Source organism: Dipteris shenzhenensis, chromosome 22 (genome assembly GCF_047967505.1).
Source record: "Dipteris shenzhenensis isolate YYH24624 ecotype China chromosome 22, Dip_SZ_1.0, whole genome shotgun sequence".
Classification (NCBI taxonomy): Eukaryota; Viridiplantae; Streptophyta; class Polypodiopsida; order Gleicheniales; family Dipteridaceae; genus Dipteris; species Dipteris shenzhenensis.
In genome coordinates this window covers 15,926,490-15,945,938 of record NC_141617.1, presented here as the reverse complement: position 1 = coordinate 15,945,938, position 19,449 = coordinate 15,926,490, and the positions used below count along the sequence as shown (strand labels likewise).

The 19,449-nt window shown below is 40.8% G+C and overlaps 1 protein-coding gene across 1 annotated transcript; it reads left to right on the top strand.

Annotated features, from left to right (window-relative positions):
* The first annotated feature begins 16,510 nt into the window (after positions 1-16,510).
* Positions 16,511-17,942, top strand: LOC147887799 (uncharacterized). The gene is made up of 2 exons (XM_087393791.1): positions 16,511-16,679; positions 16,882-17,942. The coding sequence occupies exon 2, from the start codon at positions 16,903-16,905 to the stop codon at positions 17,836-17,838; it is 936 nt and encodes a 311-aa protein (XP_087249917.1). The 5' UTR covers positions 16,511-16,679; positions 16,882-16,902; the 3' UTR covers positions 17,839-17,942.
* The last annotated feature ends 1,507 nt before the right edge of the window (positions 17,943-19,449 follow it).

Here is a 19,449-nt window from a genome sequence, read left to right as displayed (position 1 = left end):
AGTGTGTAAGATCGATTCTATTTTTTCTTATAGATTCATTCCCGATTTGAGTTTTTTGTTGGAACTCCAAGTTCGAGATTGTGTTTTTGGGGGATATATGCACCAAGAATATCATCGTATTATTCCTCGAGCAGTTGCGGGCACCTAAAGGATCTTTGTGTGCTTCTTAGGATATGAAGAGCATCTAGGATGGCATCAATTTTGTCGTACGCAAAATGGAGATTACATCTATCAATTTTTGCATCTTATCTGTGCTCCTATGTGTAAGTATTCTGAGTAATGAGTTGCAAAATTCTTTTGATTTGACAATTGTAATTCTTGCCTTGATTTATTTTCCTTGTGTAGGTACAATATGGAGTTCTGAGACTCCATAGTACAATCGTGACCGACACCTAAGTGGGACTACAATAAATAGATGTAGGATTTTTTGATTAGGATAGTTGATTTTTTGCATGATTAGGATGTAAGACCTATGATTAAAGGTGTTTATGAACACCACCAAGGTTCATGAGATGATTCTCACTCCATAAATTCCAAGTTGTTTTAAAGACTATGACATCAGAACCATTCTCCATGTAAACAATTATGGAGGAATGGTTTCATTTGATTCTCCCAAGAAATACTAAAAAGTGAGAATTTAATGATGTTTGATTTCACAATAGCACAATATTGCATGGTTTGTGTTACGATGCAATTATCAAGGGAGAACATAGTTAAATTTTCATGATTTTGTGAATGATAATGTAGTTGCTTTCTCCGATTTCCCTAGTTTTTCATGGAGGAAGGCTACAATTGATCAAAATACTACCAAGCTAGGAATTGGTATTTTCTTGAATTATCTAATACGGTCTTTCATGATTTACATATGTGGTAATTATTGCCATCTTCCATCGGTGGTGGCATCTAAGATTACTAGCCACATCTGTTGTGGCGGCTAAGATTGTTGAGATATTGAGCTCCACTCGTGATATGCTAGGATGACCGTTGTGCATTTATGTCACTGACTTGTTAGCTACAGATGTGGTTGGTACACCGCCCATGAATAATAGCTAGATGACAACTATCTTTATGTACTCTAGTTAGTGGGTCAGGTAGTATGCCACCTTAGTTAGTTGAGTTTGGTTTGAGACCCACATAAAGGGTTCACCTATTCCTTTTGTACTTAGAGAGTTCTTTTGGCTTTCACAACTAAGAAGAGGAAAACTGTTTTCAGCCTCCACCTTTGTGTGTATTCCCCCATTCTGTATGTGAGAAAGCCACAAGTGAGACTCCTTCCTTCTCTCCCACTCTCTTCACATGGTCAGAGCTCGGTTCGTGGTAAGGAGCTCAAGGAAGCAAACCAAGTTTGCGGTGTCCTAGTAAGAGGATCAGTGTTGCTTTACTTTTTCGAGTTTGGGAGCAAATCTCTGCAGGTAGCACAGCCGAAAAGTGCAAGAGTGCACATTCTCAGATTGGGACGCCCTTCATGGTGTGGCGAAAGGGCATTTCAGGGCCCGTTTTGGTGGCATAAGTTTTCCACAAGCACTCAGAAAAGTGCCTTGTTTTTGTTGTGCGACCACTGTTCTGCAGGTGGGTGAAAAGTTGCCATAGAAATTGCATCGTATGCCATGCGCGGACATATTGGGAGTGACAGAATCATTCTATTGGTGTTAAGGCTTTCTTAGCAAGAATATCAAAGGCATTTGGATGTGATACTAGGAGGACAATACTTATTGATGACTCTCTATACAAGGCTTGTATCAATCCTCCATCAAATTGCATATTTCCTTTTATGTTTAATGTGCAAGACAATGAAGACAACATTCTACTAGGAGATTTAATTCCTTACTTGCTACATATTGAAGAGGCCAGTGATGTGCGCAAGTAATTGGTATGGGCAATTACCGCCTAATTACTGGTGGTGGAGGGCCATAAAGATTTCAACCTCGTCCAAGAAGTTCTTGAAGAATGGAGTGATCAAAATCATCAATGGTCAATAACAGAATATAATACACGAAAGCTTCCTCTTGCAGACCAACTAAGGGTGAGGGTTAGATGTGATAAGAGAGAATTAGAGGATGCATTCCATATGCCAAGTCACGGTGGTGGTGAATTCTTGCCTCAACTTAACATGTCACAAATAAATATGCTAAGGACTGTGCTCCACCCATCGATAGTATGAGTGCTATGCTAGCTTCTCATATGGCTATAGAACTAGGATACAAAGGTCGCTATATCAAGAAGCACATTGCTAAGGCCTTTCTCAAGAGACTTCTAAATGCATATTTTCCATGAAAATACATATGTCAAATTTTCATTTGATTTTGTCTCAAGTTACTATAATGTTTTTTGGGCTAATTGGGTTGTCATTTGCCATGTAGACAAATATACTTTAACATCTTGTCTGAGTATGTACATACCAGGATGTGATCCACCTGGAACACCAAAGTTTCCTATCCCCATTTAGGAAGTGTTTCGGATTAAAGATTTGGATTTTGAGGTGCATGAGTCAACTATTCTAGGTGTTGGCCACGGTTTATTTGTGCATGATTTCATTAAAAGAGGGACTACTATTCTCCATTACAGAGGTAACAAATATGTGTATTGAGATTGGAAAGAATTGTGTGAAGTTAGACCAAGGCTAAAGAAGTACTCTATCCAAGAGGACCCTTATGTTTCTATGGAGGATATGGTGTATATTGTTGGTGATGTGAATTCAGCATGGCAATGTGGTCGACTTTATCAACAGCTATAGAAATAAAAATTCAAAGCCAAATGTTTGTTATGTATTTTCCCCTTATTTACCACCTTGGTCCATCTCCACAAGGAGAGTAGATGTTGTAGAATATGGATACATTTGTGTTGAAACCATAGACGATATATGCATAGGAGAGCTACTTCTAATCTATTATTTTTTATAAATGATATGCACTCATTTGAACATTCAATACTAGCCAATTCATTTTTTTCTTACAAGTTGTGGACTTTGGGTCTTAACTGTTATGTATGATTTTTGTTAGCAGTGCCCCATTAGGGGCAAAGTTCTAGCTACTACTAACTTTCTATTTTTTATTCCCTTTGAAAGCGGAACAATAGCAATTATATTCAGCCACTTGGGGACAGTGCTCTAGGCACGTGTGCCTCTTATTTATATAATGTGTCAACATAGTTAAGGCAATGACACATATTTCATATTAACACTTTATGAACATTAAATGATTTGTCATTGCCTCATATGATTGCATCAACTATAATCTTGCATACCTCCACTTAGTCCAGGGCTTCTTGGGATATGGACATCATTGAGGGTGATGAGATGACGAAAGATGAATTCACATGAATAGGTATGGTTAAGGTAAGAGATACTGAGGTGTTCATGAACACCACCAAGGTTCATGAGATGATTCTCACTCCTTAAATTCTATTGGTTTAGCAAGCTGCTTGTAGAATAAACAAATATATACATGGTACCATTCTCCTTGGCATAGAATTATGGAGGAATGGAAGTGGTTGGATTCTTAATTTCTTCCCGTTAAGTATATACTTTGATGCAGTGCATCTTTATTGCAACATGGTAGGATGGATGAATGATTCCCATTCACCACTAACTCAACGACGGCGGCTAATATTACAGGTATATATTTGTTTAGTAACTAAATGCTAACTTGGTTTATTTAATAATATATTTGTTGACATTTAGAAATAGTCAGCTTCAAGGTATCATTCAGCTCTAGTGACACCACAACTATTGGTCGACTTGCTAGAGATGTCATCTTACCTTGGGTGAATAAAATATCCTTTGTCACTTTGTTTTTTTTGCAATAAGTGAGACTTATTTCAGCTATGTATTAGTGCGTAAGATCGATTTTATTTTTTCTTATAGATTCATTCCCGATTCGATTTTTTGTTGGAACTCCAAGTTCGAGATTGTGTTTTTAGGGGATACATGCACCAAGAATATTATCGTATTGTTCCTCGAGGAGTTGTGGGCGCCTAGAGGATTTTTGTGTGCTTCTTGGGATATGAAGAGCATGTAGGATGGCATCAATTTTGTCGTACGCAAAATGGAGATTACATCTATCAATTTTTGCATCTTTTCTGTGCTCCTATGTGTATTATTCTGAGTAATGAGTTGCAAAAGTCTTTTGATTTGACAATTGTAATTCTTGCCTTGATTTATTTTCCTTGTGTAGTTACAATATGGAGTTTTGAGACTCCATAGTACAATCGTGACCGAGACCTAAGTGGGACTGCAATAAATAGATGTAGGATTTTTTGATTAGGATAGTTGATTTTTTGCATGATTAGGATGTAAGAGCTACGATTAAAGGTGTTTATGAATACCACCAAGGTTCATGAGATGATTCTCACTCCATAAATTCCAAGCTGTTTTAAAGACTACGACTTCAGAACCATTCTCCACGCAAACAATTATGGAGGAATGGCTTCGTTTGATTCTCCCAAGAAATACTACAAAGTGAGAATTTAATGATGTTTGATTTCACAATAGCACAATATTGCATGGTTTGTGTTATGATGCAATTATCAAGGGAGAACATAGTTAAAATTTCATGATTTTTTGAATCATAATGGTGTTGCTTTCTCCTATTTCCCTATTTTTTCATGGAGGAAGGCTACAATTTATCAAAATACTACCAAGCTAGGAATTGATATTTTCTTGAATTATCTAATACGGTCTTTCATGATTTACGTATGTGGTAATTACTGCCATCTTCCATCAGTGGTGGCATCTAAGATTACTAGCCACATTTGTTGTGGCAGCTAAGATTGTTGAGATATCGAGCTCCACTCATGATATGCCAGGGTGGCCGTTGTGCATTTATGTCACCGACTTGTTAGCTGCACATGCGGTTGGTACACCGCCCATGAATAATAGCTGGATGATAATTATCTTTATATACTCTAGTTAGTGGCTCAATTAGTATGCCACCTTAGTTATCTGAGTTTGGCTTGAGACCCACATATAGGGTTCACCTATTCCTTTTGTACTTAGAGAGTTCTTTTGGCTTTCACAACTAAGAAGAAGAAAATTGCTTTCAACCTCCACGTTTGTGTGTATTCCCCCATTGTGTATGTGAGAAAGCCGCAAGTGAGACTCCTTCCTTCTCTAATACTCTCTTCACATGGTATCAGAGCTCGGTTCGTGGTAAGGAGCTCAAGGAAGCAAACCAAGTTCATGGTGTCCTAGTAAGAGGATCAGTGTTGCTTTCCTTTTTCGAGTTTGGGAGCAAATCTCTACAGGTAGCACAGCTAGAAAGTGCAAGATTGCACTATCTCAGATTGGGATGCCCTTCACGGTGTGGCAAGAGGGCATTTCGAGGCGCATTTTGGTGGTGGAAGTTTTCCGCAGTCACTCCGAAAAGCACCTTGTTTTTTGTGTGCGACCACTATTCTACAGGTCGGTGAAAAGTTGCCGCAGAAATTGCATCATATGCATGTGCACGGAGATATTGGGCGTGATAGAATCATTCTTATTGCCTGTTGATGCAAAATCGTCATTAGGAAGTGACTGTGTGGTCAAATACCACTTTCGTCAGTTTTGCAAATTTGCCCTTGTGAGGCAGAAGTTGTGTTTTTTGCAGTGAGAATATTGTTGCAGTGTTCTATAATGGCGTCTGATGCTCTTTCACAGATTGTCACTGAAAATCTTGACAAGAACAACTTCCAAGCATGGAACTTTAGAATGACAAATTTCCTTAAGGGAAAAGGCTATTGGGAGTTGATTACTGGAGCTGAACAAGAACCAGTTATTCCTAATGTTCCCAATCAATAGGAGTTGCAGGCATTTAAAGGTTGGCATGAGAGAGCCAAAAAAGTTATGTACTGGCTGTATATCAGTATTTCAGATTCTATGATTGTGCATATTCAAGATGTGCACACTAAAGGAGGAGTGGGATACTTTGACAAAAATGTATAGCACAAATATGCAAGCCAGGAAAATGTAGCTCAAGCAGGAGTTGCATAATGTGCAGAGAGAAAATATGAGCATCAATGACTACCACATGAAGGTGAAGAAGATTGCAGATGCACTTGCTTCCATTGGGTCGCCAGTGGAAGATGATGATTTAGTTTCTGTGACCTTGAATGGTCTAGGAAAGGATTATGCACAGTTCCGGACATCCATTGCCATCTGTGAGAATTATCCTGATTTTGAGAAGTTGATTGCTCTTCTAATTTTTGAAGAGCAGAGAAATGGTGGTGCATCTTCTTCAGGAGGAACTTCAAAAAAAACTGTCTTCTACTCAAATGCTGGAAGAGGTAGAGGCAGAGGTAGAGCAGGCCGATCTGGAGGCCGTAGCAGAAATCAGAATATGCAGCAAATTCAAGAAATCCATTCCTATGGAGGAGGATGTGGTAACTTTAGAGGCAAGGGGAGCAAAAGAGGTCGTCGTGGATGGCAAAGAGGCCAAAATGCAAACAGCAATGTTGAATGCTACTACTATGGTAAAATGGGTCATATGGTTAAAGACTGCTATAAAAAGCAAAATGACATCATGACTGGAAAATTGCAGCAAGGCAATTATGCAGCCTCTAGTAGATAGGGTGATGACGAAAATGAGCATCTGTTTATGGTGCAGCACATGACCAATTCTGTGACAAGTGCAGAAGAAAGCAATGATGTGTGGTATGTTGACTCAGGTGCGTCAAACCACATGACAGGTCATGCAGAATGGATGCAGGATGCAAGGAAAATGGAAAGACCATGATTTGTGGAGACTGATGATGATACTAAACATCCTATTGTGCAGATTGCTAAAATTCCTTTGTCTATGCAAGATGGGAAAAAGAAATACCTATCTGATCTATTTCATGTCTCGAATATCACCAAGAACCTGGTTTCTATTAGTCAAATGGTTGAGCAAGGCTTGTAGGTTAGATTTAATCCTCATGGATGCTTTGTTGAGGATATGAAAAATAAAGGTTGCTTGATAGCAAAAGGGAAGAAGAAGGGCAGGATGTTTACATTGGATGCAAACATGCCTGAATTGAGTGCAACAATGTTTGCACATGGGACCGGTGTAGTTGCAGATATTGATATCTGGCATAAACGCATTGGTCATGTTAATGTATAGCGACTTAAATTAATGCAGGCCCAAAATATTGTTGCAGGATTGCCTAAGTTCAAGGTTGCAGAAATGCATAAGATATGTGAAGCTTGTTAATTTGGAAAACAGGCAAGGAAACCATTTCCTAGACATGTTTAAGAGAGTAAGATGCCATTGGAATTAATCCACTCTAATGTGTGGACTACTAAAGCTGCATCTATTGGATGCTGTCATTATTTTGTCACTTTTATTAATGACTACAGCAGAAAAGTTTGGGTGTATTTTATGAAAAAGAAAAGTGAAGTGTTTGGGCATTTCAAAGCTTTTAAAGCTATGGTTGAAAAAGAAACAGGCCTACAAATAAAATGCTTAAGGTCAGATGGAGGGGGAGAGTACCTCTCAAATTTGCAAGTTTCCTACAAGAGCATGGCATAAAGCAGCAATATTCATGCAGTCATACCCCACAACAAAATGGACTTGCAGAAAGGAAAAACAGGCATATTGGAGAGGTATCTCGAGCCATGCTCAATGAAAAAGACCTGCCAAATTATTATTGGGCTGAAGTAGTTGCTACAACAGTCTACATAATGAACAGGACTCCCACTGCAGCAATACATGGCATGACGCCAGAGGAGAGGTATACTGGTAGGAAACCAGATATTTCTCATTTCAAAGTTCTCGGTTGCATTGCCTATGTTCATGTGCCAGATGAGTTGAGATCCAAGTTGCATCCAAAAGCTAAGAAGTGCATCTTTATTGGTTATTCTCTGCAGCAGAAAGGGTATAGATGATATAACCCTTCTACTGGTAAGTTTACAGTGAGGAGAGATGTTGTTTTTGATGAGATGAGCAGCTGGTATAAACCAGTAAATGTGATTGATAATGTAGATGCACAAAATGGTAATGCTACACATAATTCACAACAGCAATCACAAAATATTAGTGGACCTGTAGTGTCCTCTAGCAGTGGTTCACATACTTCGCCATGGAAATGCAGGTTGAGATCATGAGGATCTCCTCAAAGCAATTCAGATAGTGGTATTCAAGTATCATGAAAAGGAAAAGAGAAAGTAGATCAGCCCATGGTTGATGTGAATGCAGGTCACTCTTATGTGGATGGTGAATCCAGTGGCTCAGAACAGAGCCTTGATGATGAGTTGGGTATTCCTTCTATTGTTACACCTAGAGTAAGGAAGACAAGGGATGTTTTGAGAGCACCTGGTAGTGAGCCTATTTTGCACAGGTCTACCAGAGCTAGGTATCCTATGGATAGGCTGAAATATGATGGATTTACAGCCATTCACTATGCCTATACGGTCAAAGTGATACACGAACCAAAACCCACTTCTTTTGTGCAAGCCATGGGAAAATAAAAATGGGAGAAAGCCATGGATGAAAAAATGGATGCCTTGGAAGCAAATGCTACATGGGAATTGGTGCCTTTGCCTAAAGACAAGAATGCAATTGGCTGCAAGTGGGTTTATAAGGTAAAGCACAATGCAGATGGTTCTGTGAACAAATACAAGGCAAGATTAGTTGTCAAGGGGTATGCACAGACATATGGCATTGATTATGAAGAAACATTCAGTCCAGTTGCAAGGATGGCAACCGTAAGAGTAGTCATTGCTATGGCTGCATCAAAGGGATGATCTTTACATCAAAGGGATGTAAAGAATGCTTTCTTGCATGGTGATTTGCAAGAATAGGTCTATATGGAGCAGCCACCAGGTTATGTTCATGCTGTTCATCCTAAGTTTGTTTTCAGGTTGAAGAAAGCCTTGTGTGGCTTGAGGCAAGCACCCAGAGCATGGTCTGACAAGATAGGACAGTATCTTGTCATTATTGGCTTTCAAATTTCCAAGGAAGATTTCTCACTTTATGTGAGAAAAACAGAGAAAGGCATTATGCTACTTGTCTTTTATGTTGATGATTTGATAATCACAGGTGATAGTGATGAAGATATCCTTCATCTGAAAATGCTATTGAAGCAGAAGTTTGAGATGAAGGATTTGGGAGAGCTGCGTTACTTCGTGGGCATTGAGGTGATTAGATCCACAAGTGGGATATGGCTCTTGCAAAGGTAGTATGGATTGGACATGCTGTCCAAATATGGGATGACAGGCTGTAAGCCTATTTCAGTTCCTTTGGAGCAGAATGTGAAGTTGAGCGCAGATGCAGGTGAGCTTCTAGAAGACCCTACTATGTATAGACGCATAGTAGGAAGTTTGATTTATATGACTATTACTAGGCCAGATTTGAGCTATGCTGTTGGGTTGGTAAGTCAGTTTATGTAGGCTCCAAGGAAACCGCATTTGGATGTGGCTAGATGCATACTGAGGTATGTGAAGTCCACATTGCAGTATTGACTATTTTAGCAGACTAGGGTTCAGATACAGTTGCATGGATACACTGATGCTGATTGGGGTGGTAGTTTTTCTGATAGACGATCTACCAATGGATGTGTTCTCTTTTGGGAGTGCTGCAGTTACTTGGAGCAGTAAGAAACAGCCTACAGTTGCCTTGTCGAGCAAAGAGGCTGAGTACAGGGGTGCAGCAATGGCTGCATGTGAGGCAGCTTGGTTGCATAAGCTACTTAATGATATGCATCAGTCTACAGATGGGCCAGTTGTCATTTATTGTGACAACATGAGCAGTATACACTTGGCAAATAACCCAGTCTATCATGCTAGAACAAAGCACATTGAGGTGCATTATCACTATGTGTGGGAGAAGGTTCTAGTAGGTTTTATTGATCTAGTTTATGTCAGCATAGAGGATCAGGTAGCTGACATATTCACGAAGGCATTGGGTGCAGAGAAGCTACACAAGTTCAGAGACTTGCTTGGTGTGCAGGAATCGGGATTGACCTCGAGGGGAAGTGTTGAGATATCGAGCTCCACTCGTGATATGCCAGGGTGACCGTTGTGCATTTATGTCACCGACTTGTTAGCTGCAGATGTGGTTGGTACATCGCCCATGAATAATAGCTGGATGACAACTATCTTTATGTACTCTAGTTAGTGGCTCAGTTAGTATGTGACCTTAGTTAGATGAGTTTGGTTTGAGACCCACATATAGGGTTCACCTATTCCTTTTGTACTTAGAGATTTCTTTTGGGTTTCACAACTAAGAAGAGGAAAATTGTTTTCAGCCTCCACCTTTGTTTGTGTATTCCCCCATTGTGTATGTGAGAAAGCTGTAGGTGAGACTCCTTCCTTCTCTCCCACTCTCTTCACAAAGATTCCACTAGGCCGACAATTAATTACCATCCACCGCAGTGGCCTGCAATTACTCATCTCTATCAGTTACCACCACCGGGATTGCATGCGTGATTACTATGGGTGCAATAAATTACGAATCATTGGGCTTGCATGCTCAGTAGAGTGCATGGTAATGAGTGATGAGAGTTGATTAGGCTTCATGATTTGCTTTTGTGGTAATTACGTCTCGGTGGTGGTGGGTGGTAATTACTTCCTGGTGGTGGTGGCTCTCATCAACCAAGTCTATGGTGGCTAAGATTCCACCGGGCTAGCAATTAATTACGAGCCATTGCAGTGGCCCGCAATCACTCACTTGCCAGTTACCACCACCGGGCTTGCATGATCAGGAGAGTGTAGTCAATTACCAGTTACCGGGCTTGCATGCTCAGTAAAGTACTAGAGTGCATGGTAATGAGTGATTAGAGGTGATTAAGCTTCATGATTTTTGTTTGTGGAAATGATTGCCCCGTGGTGGTGACTTTCATCAACCACGTCTGTCGTGGCTAAGATTCCACTAGGCTGGCAATTAATTACCAACCACCGCAGTGACTTGCAATCACTCACCTGTCAGTTACCACCACCGGGCGTCTACTTCATGATTACTAGCCACGTCGTGACATTGCCACGTCTCAGGTGGCACCTAAGATTCCACTGGGCTGGCAGTTAATTACCAGCCACCACGATGGCCTGCAATTATTATGGAGGGAACATCAGGCCTCCGACTACCACGGTGGATCAAACTTTATAATGTATAAGATCTGTGGCATTTGGCATCCTGCTTTGCTCCACATGCTCGGCTACTTTTCTCCACACACCCTCCTCCAACTCTCTTCCGATGTTGCTCTACTTTGCTCCATGCTCTCTCCTCTAACTCTCATCACTCATATCCTCCCCTGCTCATACTCTCCACTGCTCACCCACTCATCTTCAGCATGCCTATTGTAACTACTACCACCCCTCGATGCAACATGATCCCAATGATCTCTACCTTCTCGTATAAGGTGATTGCGTTACACTCTATAGGATTGGAAATGTTGGCTCTTTTGGACACCCTTCGTTCCCTCGGCCGATTCCCCCCACATCTGCATGTCACCAGCTTGGATGACATGCTCACAAAGGGCCTCTATATCGCTATGCGATATGGGTTTCCCCTGGAGATTGATGAAGCCCTCAAGATTTTCACAACAGAGTAATCTCATCTTGTTGGGGGGCCGTAATTTGAGCCTTGGCAATGTGCATGGTCTTCGGCCTCTCCATCGTCTCCTCCATTAGCTCCCTAAAAATTTTGAATGCAACAAGTTGGGCTGGTGGCAATACTGAGTTGTACAAACTTCAACTTGCTCAACGAGGCTCAAAACCACTTAGCAATAGCTAGATGTAATCTTTTGGCGGCTCTCATCAATCTTTTGGCTCGTTGGATGTAATATTTTGGTCTCTAAGGCTCTCAACAATTGCTAAGTTTTTATATTTATGTAATGTCTTTTGTTCAATTTGAGGCGCTCAGTATGTGCAATGTTGATTTTTCTAGTTGAGTGGTTATGGTCACTAGATGTAATCTTTTGGCCTCTAAGCTCTCAGCAATTGCTGAGTTTTAATACATGTAAGATCTTCTGTTCAATTTTTGCTCAGTATAAGTTGTTAATTTTTATATAATTTGTTATTGGATGTAGATGTAATCTCTTTTGCTCAATTTTTACTCGATGAATTGTAGTTGATTATATGGATGGCACCACCAAGACTCCAGTCACCACCGTGGCCCGGAATACTTTTGTCCTCATTTAAGGACTAAAATATCAGTAAAATAGGACTACAGTTTCCTTGCTTTAGAACCAAAATAGCGCTAAAATAGCTTCAACAACCCCCCGCTGCTATGGTTGCATGGAAATACAGCTAGAAAAATACAATTAAACTTTTAGAAAATGCAATTGATGATCTGGCCCTTGAGGGGTCCCCTCTAGGGGCAAGGGCCATATCGACATGCATTATACAATCTCCAGCATGCCATTGGACATATATGGCATGTCGATATGGCCCTTGCCCCTAAATGGGACCCCTCAAGGGCAAATCGTCAATTGTATTTTCCTTGGTTGCACAAGGAAATACATTTTCCTTGGTGCACTAATATATAACTCCAAGAACCAGCGTAGTGGTTGTCATAGATCTCCTTTTGTTTGCCAATGCGACAGTCATCATAGATCTCCTCCTGCAATATGTAAAAATAGGTAACGGATCCATAACTCCAAGAACCAGTGCGGTGATCAACCTTGAATTTTCCTTATCTACATGGACGTGCTATCCAGAGACAGGTGGCAAAGCTGCTGCAAAAGGCTGAGGAATGATAGGTGGTTAGGCCAAAGACTGTGCTGTGACAATGTTCAAAATGATAGATTGTGCCTCATTATTACGCCAAGAACCAACGTGGTGGTCTCTCCAAGCCAACCTTGAGTTTTCATGATCTGCATGGGTGCGATGTCTAGTGATGACAGGTGGCAAAGCTGCGGCAAAATATTGTGTCATAACAGGTGGTCAGGTCAGAGACTACATTACGGTAGTGTTCAGAATGATAGATTGCGTCTAATTATTATTCCAAGAGCCAGCACAGTGATCTCTCCAAGCCAACCTTGAATTTTCATCTACATGGGCACACTACGCCTAGTGACAGGTGGTAAAGTTGCGGCAAAAGGTTGTGCGATGGAAATACAGCTATGGTTGCATGGAAATACAGCTAGAAAAATACAATTAAACTTTTAGAAAATGCAATTGATGATCTGGCCCTTGAGGGGTCCCCTCTAGGGGCAAGGGCCATATCGACATGCATTATACAATATCCAGCATGCCATTGGACATATATGGCATGTCGATATGGCCCTTGCCCCTAAATGGGACCCCTCAAGGGCAAATCGCCAATTGTATTTTCCTTGGTTGCACAAAGAAATACATTTTCCTTGGTGCACTAATATATAACTCCAAGAACTAGCGTAGTGGTTGTCATAGATCTCCTTCTGTTTGCCAATGCGACAGTCATCATAGATCTCCTCCTGCAATATGTAAAAATAGGTAACGGATCCATAACTCCAAGAACCAGTGCAGTGATCAACCTTGAATTTTCCTTATCTACATGGACGTGCTATCCAGAGACACGTGGCAAAGCTGCTGCAAAAGGCTGAGGGATGATAGGTGGTTAGGCCAAAGACTGTGCTGTGACAATGTTCAAAATGATAGATTGTGCCTCATTATTATGCCAAGAACCAACGTGGTAGTCTCTCCAAGCCAACCTTGAGTTTTCATGATCTGCATGGGTGCGATGTCCAGTGATGACAGGTGGCAAAGATGCGGCAAAATATTGTGTGATAACAGATGGTCAGGTCAAAGACTACATTACGATAGTGTTCAGAATGATAGATTGCGTCTAATTATTATTCCAAGAGCCAGCACAATGATCTCTCCAAGCCAACCTTGAATTTTCATGATCTGCATGGGCACACTGTGCCTAGTGACAGGTGGTAAAGCTGCGGCAAAAGGTTGTGCGATGATAGGTGGTCAGGCCAAAGGCTGCACTAGTAGTGCAGAGATGCACGATGTAGTGCAAAGCTACCATGTGTCGAGCTCTACGGTGTTCAGAATAAATAGATTGTGTCTCATTATTACGCAAGTGCGGCATTATGACATTGAAAAAATTTTCAACGAGAGCTCGGGTCCATGCAAAATTCAAAATCTCACCCAAGAGCGCGTTGCATCATGGCCCCAAAAATAGTTCTACGATTGGCTACACACAAGCAAACATTGACCCAAATTTAGGTTTCCATTTGATTAATATCACACCAATTTAATACTCGATTGATATTAAAAGATGATGGATTATTTATGGTAGAGAGTGGCCACCTATTTTCATGCCCTATTTATTCAAAACCCACTTTGAAAATAACCTAAGAGGCAAAGAAAACCATGCATAGCATTCATTCATAACCATGAAAAAAAGAAACAATGGTACAACATCTATTATTTGCCTATTGTTATACCATGTCATTTTAGAAACCCAGTTTGAAAACCATTGAAAGGGTGGAGCAAATCATGAGTAACATAAGTTATTAATGATTGAAAAAAATCAATGATGAAGCAACTAAGAAGTTGCAAATGGCATGCATTCATCAAAAAGTAACTTGAAGTAGGTCCTAATGGGATGTGCACGAATATTTCCCATAAATATGCTTGGATTTTAGCTAAGGTATCATCACTATGGTGCATTGTCATTGCAATCATACCATGAGGCAAACTTTTAAGGGTATCTAATGTTTGTATTTTAAGTGGAATTATAAATATCTAACAATATATCCAACAAATTTCATGCATGAAGGGTACAAAGTTCACTATAGAGCTAGATATAAGCAAAAAATGTGTCAAATCTTTTGTTGAAAGCTACAAGGATAAGTTTAACAACAAAGAGCAACAATGATGCAAGCACAAATTTTGTTCTCTTTGTACTAAAAGATTGGGATGGTGATGTGCACACATTGATTCAAGTGGGGGACATCATTGGACATGTTGATGGTGTAAATGGACCTCTTGTGTTGTATCATTGGGTCAAGCAAAAATATTGAGTGCACCCATAAATGCCCAAGATATGATAAAGTGGGTATGTGGCATATCTTAGGTTCTTGTCATGTGGCATATGACTATTTATTTTCAAGTGCCATGCATAAAAAATTTAGACTCTTTCCCTCTATTTGGTTTATGTTTAGGCTTTAAAATTCCACCCTTAAGGTTCACAACCACATTTGTCATTGTAAAGTTGAACTTGAGCTTGCAAGTAAATTTTCCCTAATTTTCTAATAAGAAAGCAACAGATGAACTCTTTTTCTTTACTGAAGTAGTGCCATTCGCATGAAAATATTTAATTAGCAAGAAAATCCTCAAGATAATTGCCACACAACACATAGATCACCATATTAGTTGATCAAAATCCTAGATTTGTATTTCAATGAATCACAATTATGTACCTTGACACATTTTTTGAAAAAGGTGAAATTATCATAGTCATACTCTTGCATCCCACATGAATGGAAAGACTACACACTGATTGGGAGACGTCAATACCTGCATCAATACTCATCCCACGTGACTTACTCATCCCACGTGACTGGAAAGACTACACATTGATGGGGAGACGTCAATATGGTATGTATGCCAGGGCATATACTAGGATGAGGTATGTGACGACGAGGATATGCCATATGCTTTGAGAAGGCGAGGCCTATGGAATGACATTGCTTGGAAATTTCGCATGCAGGAAAAGTGATGAATGTTTAGGGAGATAGAAGCTACAAAGCTTGTAATGGGCTTTGATATCTAGCAGTGCATGGTCGCCCTCTTGGATGTACCGGGGTCAAAGGGCTGAGGCACTAGAAGAATCGAGATTGAAGGAGCACGTTCGAATTGAGAATTCAAAGAGAGCATCATCAGATGATCATCGGAGATGATCATCGGAAGCCTGGATGTTGCGATAGCGTTGCTGTCACGCAAGAAGGCTTAAGCGCCGTTGTCAACATGCCTACGCAATGTGTGCTGACTTCAGGGAGGCCGTCACAAAGCCTCCGAGAGGTGCTACGTTTTTCCCAAGCGTTGCGAGGCAGATGAAGCCATGCAGTCCCCGTCCGTCTTTTAAAAAACGGGGGAAAAGCTGGTCAAATTGCAAACAAACACAGAATTCGAAAGCGGGAGGCGTGGAGGCTGTGGATGGTCATTGGCGATGCAAGAGAGAGAGAGAGAAGAAGCAAAAAAGCCAAGGGACAAGGGTGGCAAAACGGGTTGTGGGCAGTTGACAGAAACAATGCTTTGTTTAATTAAGTTCCCCTGAGAGGACGCTATTACAGAAAGAAATAGAGAGAGAGGCTCTGATGAGAGTATGGCAATTTGAGCGAGTGCCAAAAGAAGCAAGCATCCTGAGATAGAGACACACTGCACTGCGAGTCAAGATTGTGCCCACAACAAGAGAGAGACAACAGAATTAAACAAACTCAGGAGGCACCTTAACAACTTCTGTGGAAGGATCACGAGTTTTTTCTGGGACGCAATTGCATGTTTGACAAGCAACCTTTGCTCACACTTCAAAACCTTCTAAAGTTCTAACCATCTTTCTGACCTTCTTGCAGTCACTTCTTCTCCCACAATTCGTTCAAAGTACTGTCCCCCAATTCATCCAACGTTGTACCCTCTCCTATAAATCTTTACTATCCTTTCCCACCTGCACATCAAGCCTCTCTCTCCCAGCCCACATCTCCGTCAGCAGTTGCCTCTTCACCTCCTCGATTTTACCGTTTCTTGCCCCCCCCCCTCTCTTTCTCGCAGAACCAACATCCCTCTCACCTTTCTTCAGGTACGAAATTTGCTCGGTCCTCATGTTCTTTCTTGCCTCCCTTCGTTTCTTGTTTATTTGAAGCGGAAGATTTGAACCAAATCATTTCCCCCGGACGCTGCAAGAAAGATTTGCCACCAAACATTTAGAGTGGCATCCGCGAGAGTGGCTCTTTGCAACCTTTTGTTTGCGCTTACCAGGTTTTTCGATCAAATCTGTGCAGAGAAACTGCTGTCTTCCCGAGATGGGCACCCTCATCGGTCACGTTGCGCCTGGAGCAGGGTTTCTGTTGATCGGATTGTGGCATCTCTTCAACACCATCCGCAACTACGCGCAAGGTCCCTGGGACTTCTACACAAGGCCATGGTTCCCCACGAAATTGAAAGGGAAACTCAAGTACTTGGAGCTTTACGCCATCATTTTCGGGTCCATGCTTTCCATTGCTGCCGAGCTCTTCATTGGCCCTCAACGACATCAGCCTCTGGCGGACGACTGGTCCATACCCCCCGAGCATCTGAACAACTTCGAGCATTCCACTATCTCTTTTTTCCTCCTCGCTTATGCTGCCGTGGTCCTGATTGTCGACACTCAAGAAATTACAGTACCCTTTGGCCTTTTTCACGTCCTCGGTTCGTTTGCCTTCAGTCAAGAACTCCTCCTCTTCCACCTTCATTCGGCCGATCACATGGGCTTGGAGGGGCACTATCATTGGCTGCTGCAGTTGATCATCTGTGTCAGTTTGGCCTGTACCTTATTGGAGGTCGTTTGGCCGCAGAGCTTCCTGGTTGCCTTGGTTCGTTCGATGTCTATAGTATTCCAAGGATTCTGGTTCATTCAAATGGGATTAATCCTATGGATTCCTGCCTTCACTCCTACGGGCTGCCGGCTGCAGGAAGAGGCTATGCATCGTGTGGTGCGTTGCGTAGACATAGCGACGACAGCGAGGGCTAAAGCACTCGCAACGCTGCAGTTCAGCTGGTATTTGAGTGGGATAGTGGTTTTCACAGTGGTATCCTTCCTATTTGCAATCAAGAGTTATGGAGGGCAGGTGAATTATCAAGCCATAGACGAAGCAGAAGCCAAGAACGTGGAGATGGGGATACACAGGTACCGAAGCAGATCGATGGACGGGTCTCACAGCTCAGTGGAAGGATTTCCCGCTGTGAATTTGGAAAGATGAATGGGTTCACAAGTAGTTATGTGTGGATTCCCCCAGACAGTTTGTACATAGGGGCTCTAGAGAGATTCTGCTCATTGTAAAGAAAAGAGATTTGATTACTCGGACAACTGTCCTTTCATGTGTTTTTGGAAAGCAATATAAAAACCTATATCTTAAGGTTTTACTGGAGAAAACGATAGCAATGTTCAATCTTGCCCAAACATGTGGTGTCCTCCTTAAAAAGTTATATCTACTCTTTCAATCTTTAAAAAAAAGTTATATCTACTCTCAAGAATTTTTGCAATGTTCCATCTTGCCCAATCTGTTCTTGGAGCCTTGAGGAGCACCCTTCTAATGTTGTTATATTACTTGGGCCATGTGTGCCTTCGCTCATGCCCACCATTTGAGACACTCACTTTTGGATCTGAGTGCATTGTCTCTCAGCATGCTCATGCTCTTTAAGCAATTTATATCTCTCTCTCCAGGCAACCTTTTATTTCCTCTCTCCCCAAAACAAAGAGGCCCATGAAGAGAATTTGCTCAAACTTGGTAACAAAAACAATGATGAGCATTGTCTCGCTTAGTGCAAATAATAAAATTCCAAGTTCAAATATCATCTATCTCTCCTTATGTAGAGCTATTTGATTACTATTTTGGTAAGGTTTCACAATTTGGGGATATACCAAGTAATATACAATCCATCTACAACAATTGTGCCACATTTGTCTCTATATTCCTAGAATCTCCTCAATAAATCTTAATGTCAAGATTGATTAAATCTCTTTAATGGATGGACTAGTTGCATAACTTGCCTTGAAAGTCATTGTCAAAACTCCCATTTTCGTATAAATCACATTGTGTTTTATCTTCACAAAGGTGGACCTTCGAGTCCAAACATTTATGAGCCACCTTAACAACATCTTAATAAAGATTTGGACAAATGAGATCTCATCAACAACTTTGAGAAGATCTTGCCTCCTATTACAAGTGCACACCATCTTAGAATATGCTAATGTGTTTTTTTTCAATGGAAGGATTAATGTTTCTTCCTCTTAAAAAAGGAAACATTATCGTAATCTAAGAGAATCTTTAATATTTCTTGCTTGTTAAGAGAAAAAACCTGGTAAAATCTAGGAGAATCCCAACAAACAACATTTTGCTAATGTCGGTTATTGGGATTCTCCTCATTTCATTAGTCATGTCCACATGGAATATTTGCTCCTTTTTCTAGACTTATACTTTAAACAAAGATGGAGTGCTCTTGACTCATCAAATTTAAAAATGCCTGAGTCGCTAGCACATTGTCTAAGGTTGGTCAAATCGAGAAATGTGCCTTAACATTTTACATAGACCAAAGAACGTAAGGTTGTGCTTGGTTGGAATTTTAGGATCTATTTGAGAAGGCCTTGATTGGGTGGCCTCTTGGGTATCTTTTATATGATAATCACAAAATTAATGCTTAAAGATTTATGGAATTCCATAAGTCATGCAATATCATGGGTTGTAGTTGTTGATTCTCAAGTTCAACAAGCTTTTAAAAAATTAATAAGGGGAAATAAGATGTTCTGTCTAACAATTGTTCATAGATTGCATTGCACGTATCCATCGTCTTACTTTGTGTTAAGCTCTGTA

Coding starts and splice junctions, on each gene's coding strand:
- LOC147887799 (XM_087393791.1), top strand. CDS start 16,903: ATGGGCACCCTCATCGGTCACGTTGCGCCTGGAGCAGGGTTTCTGTTG.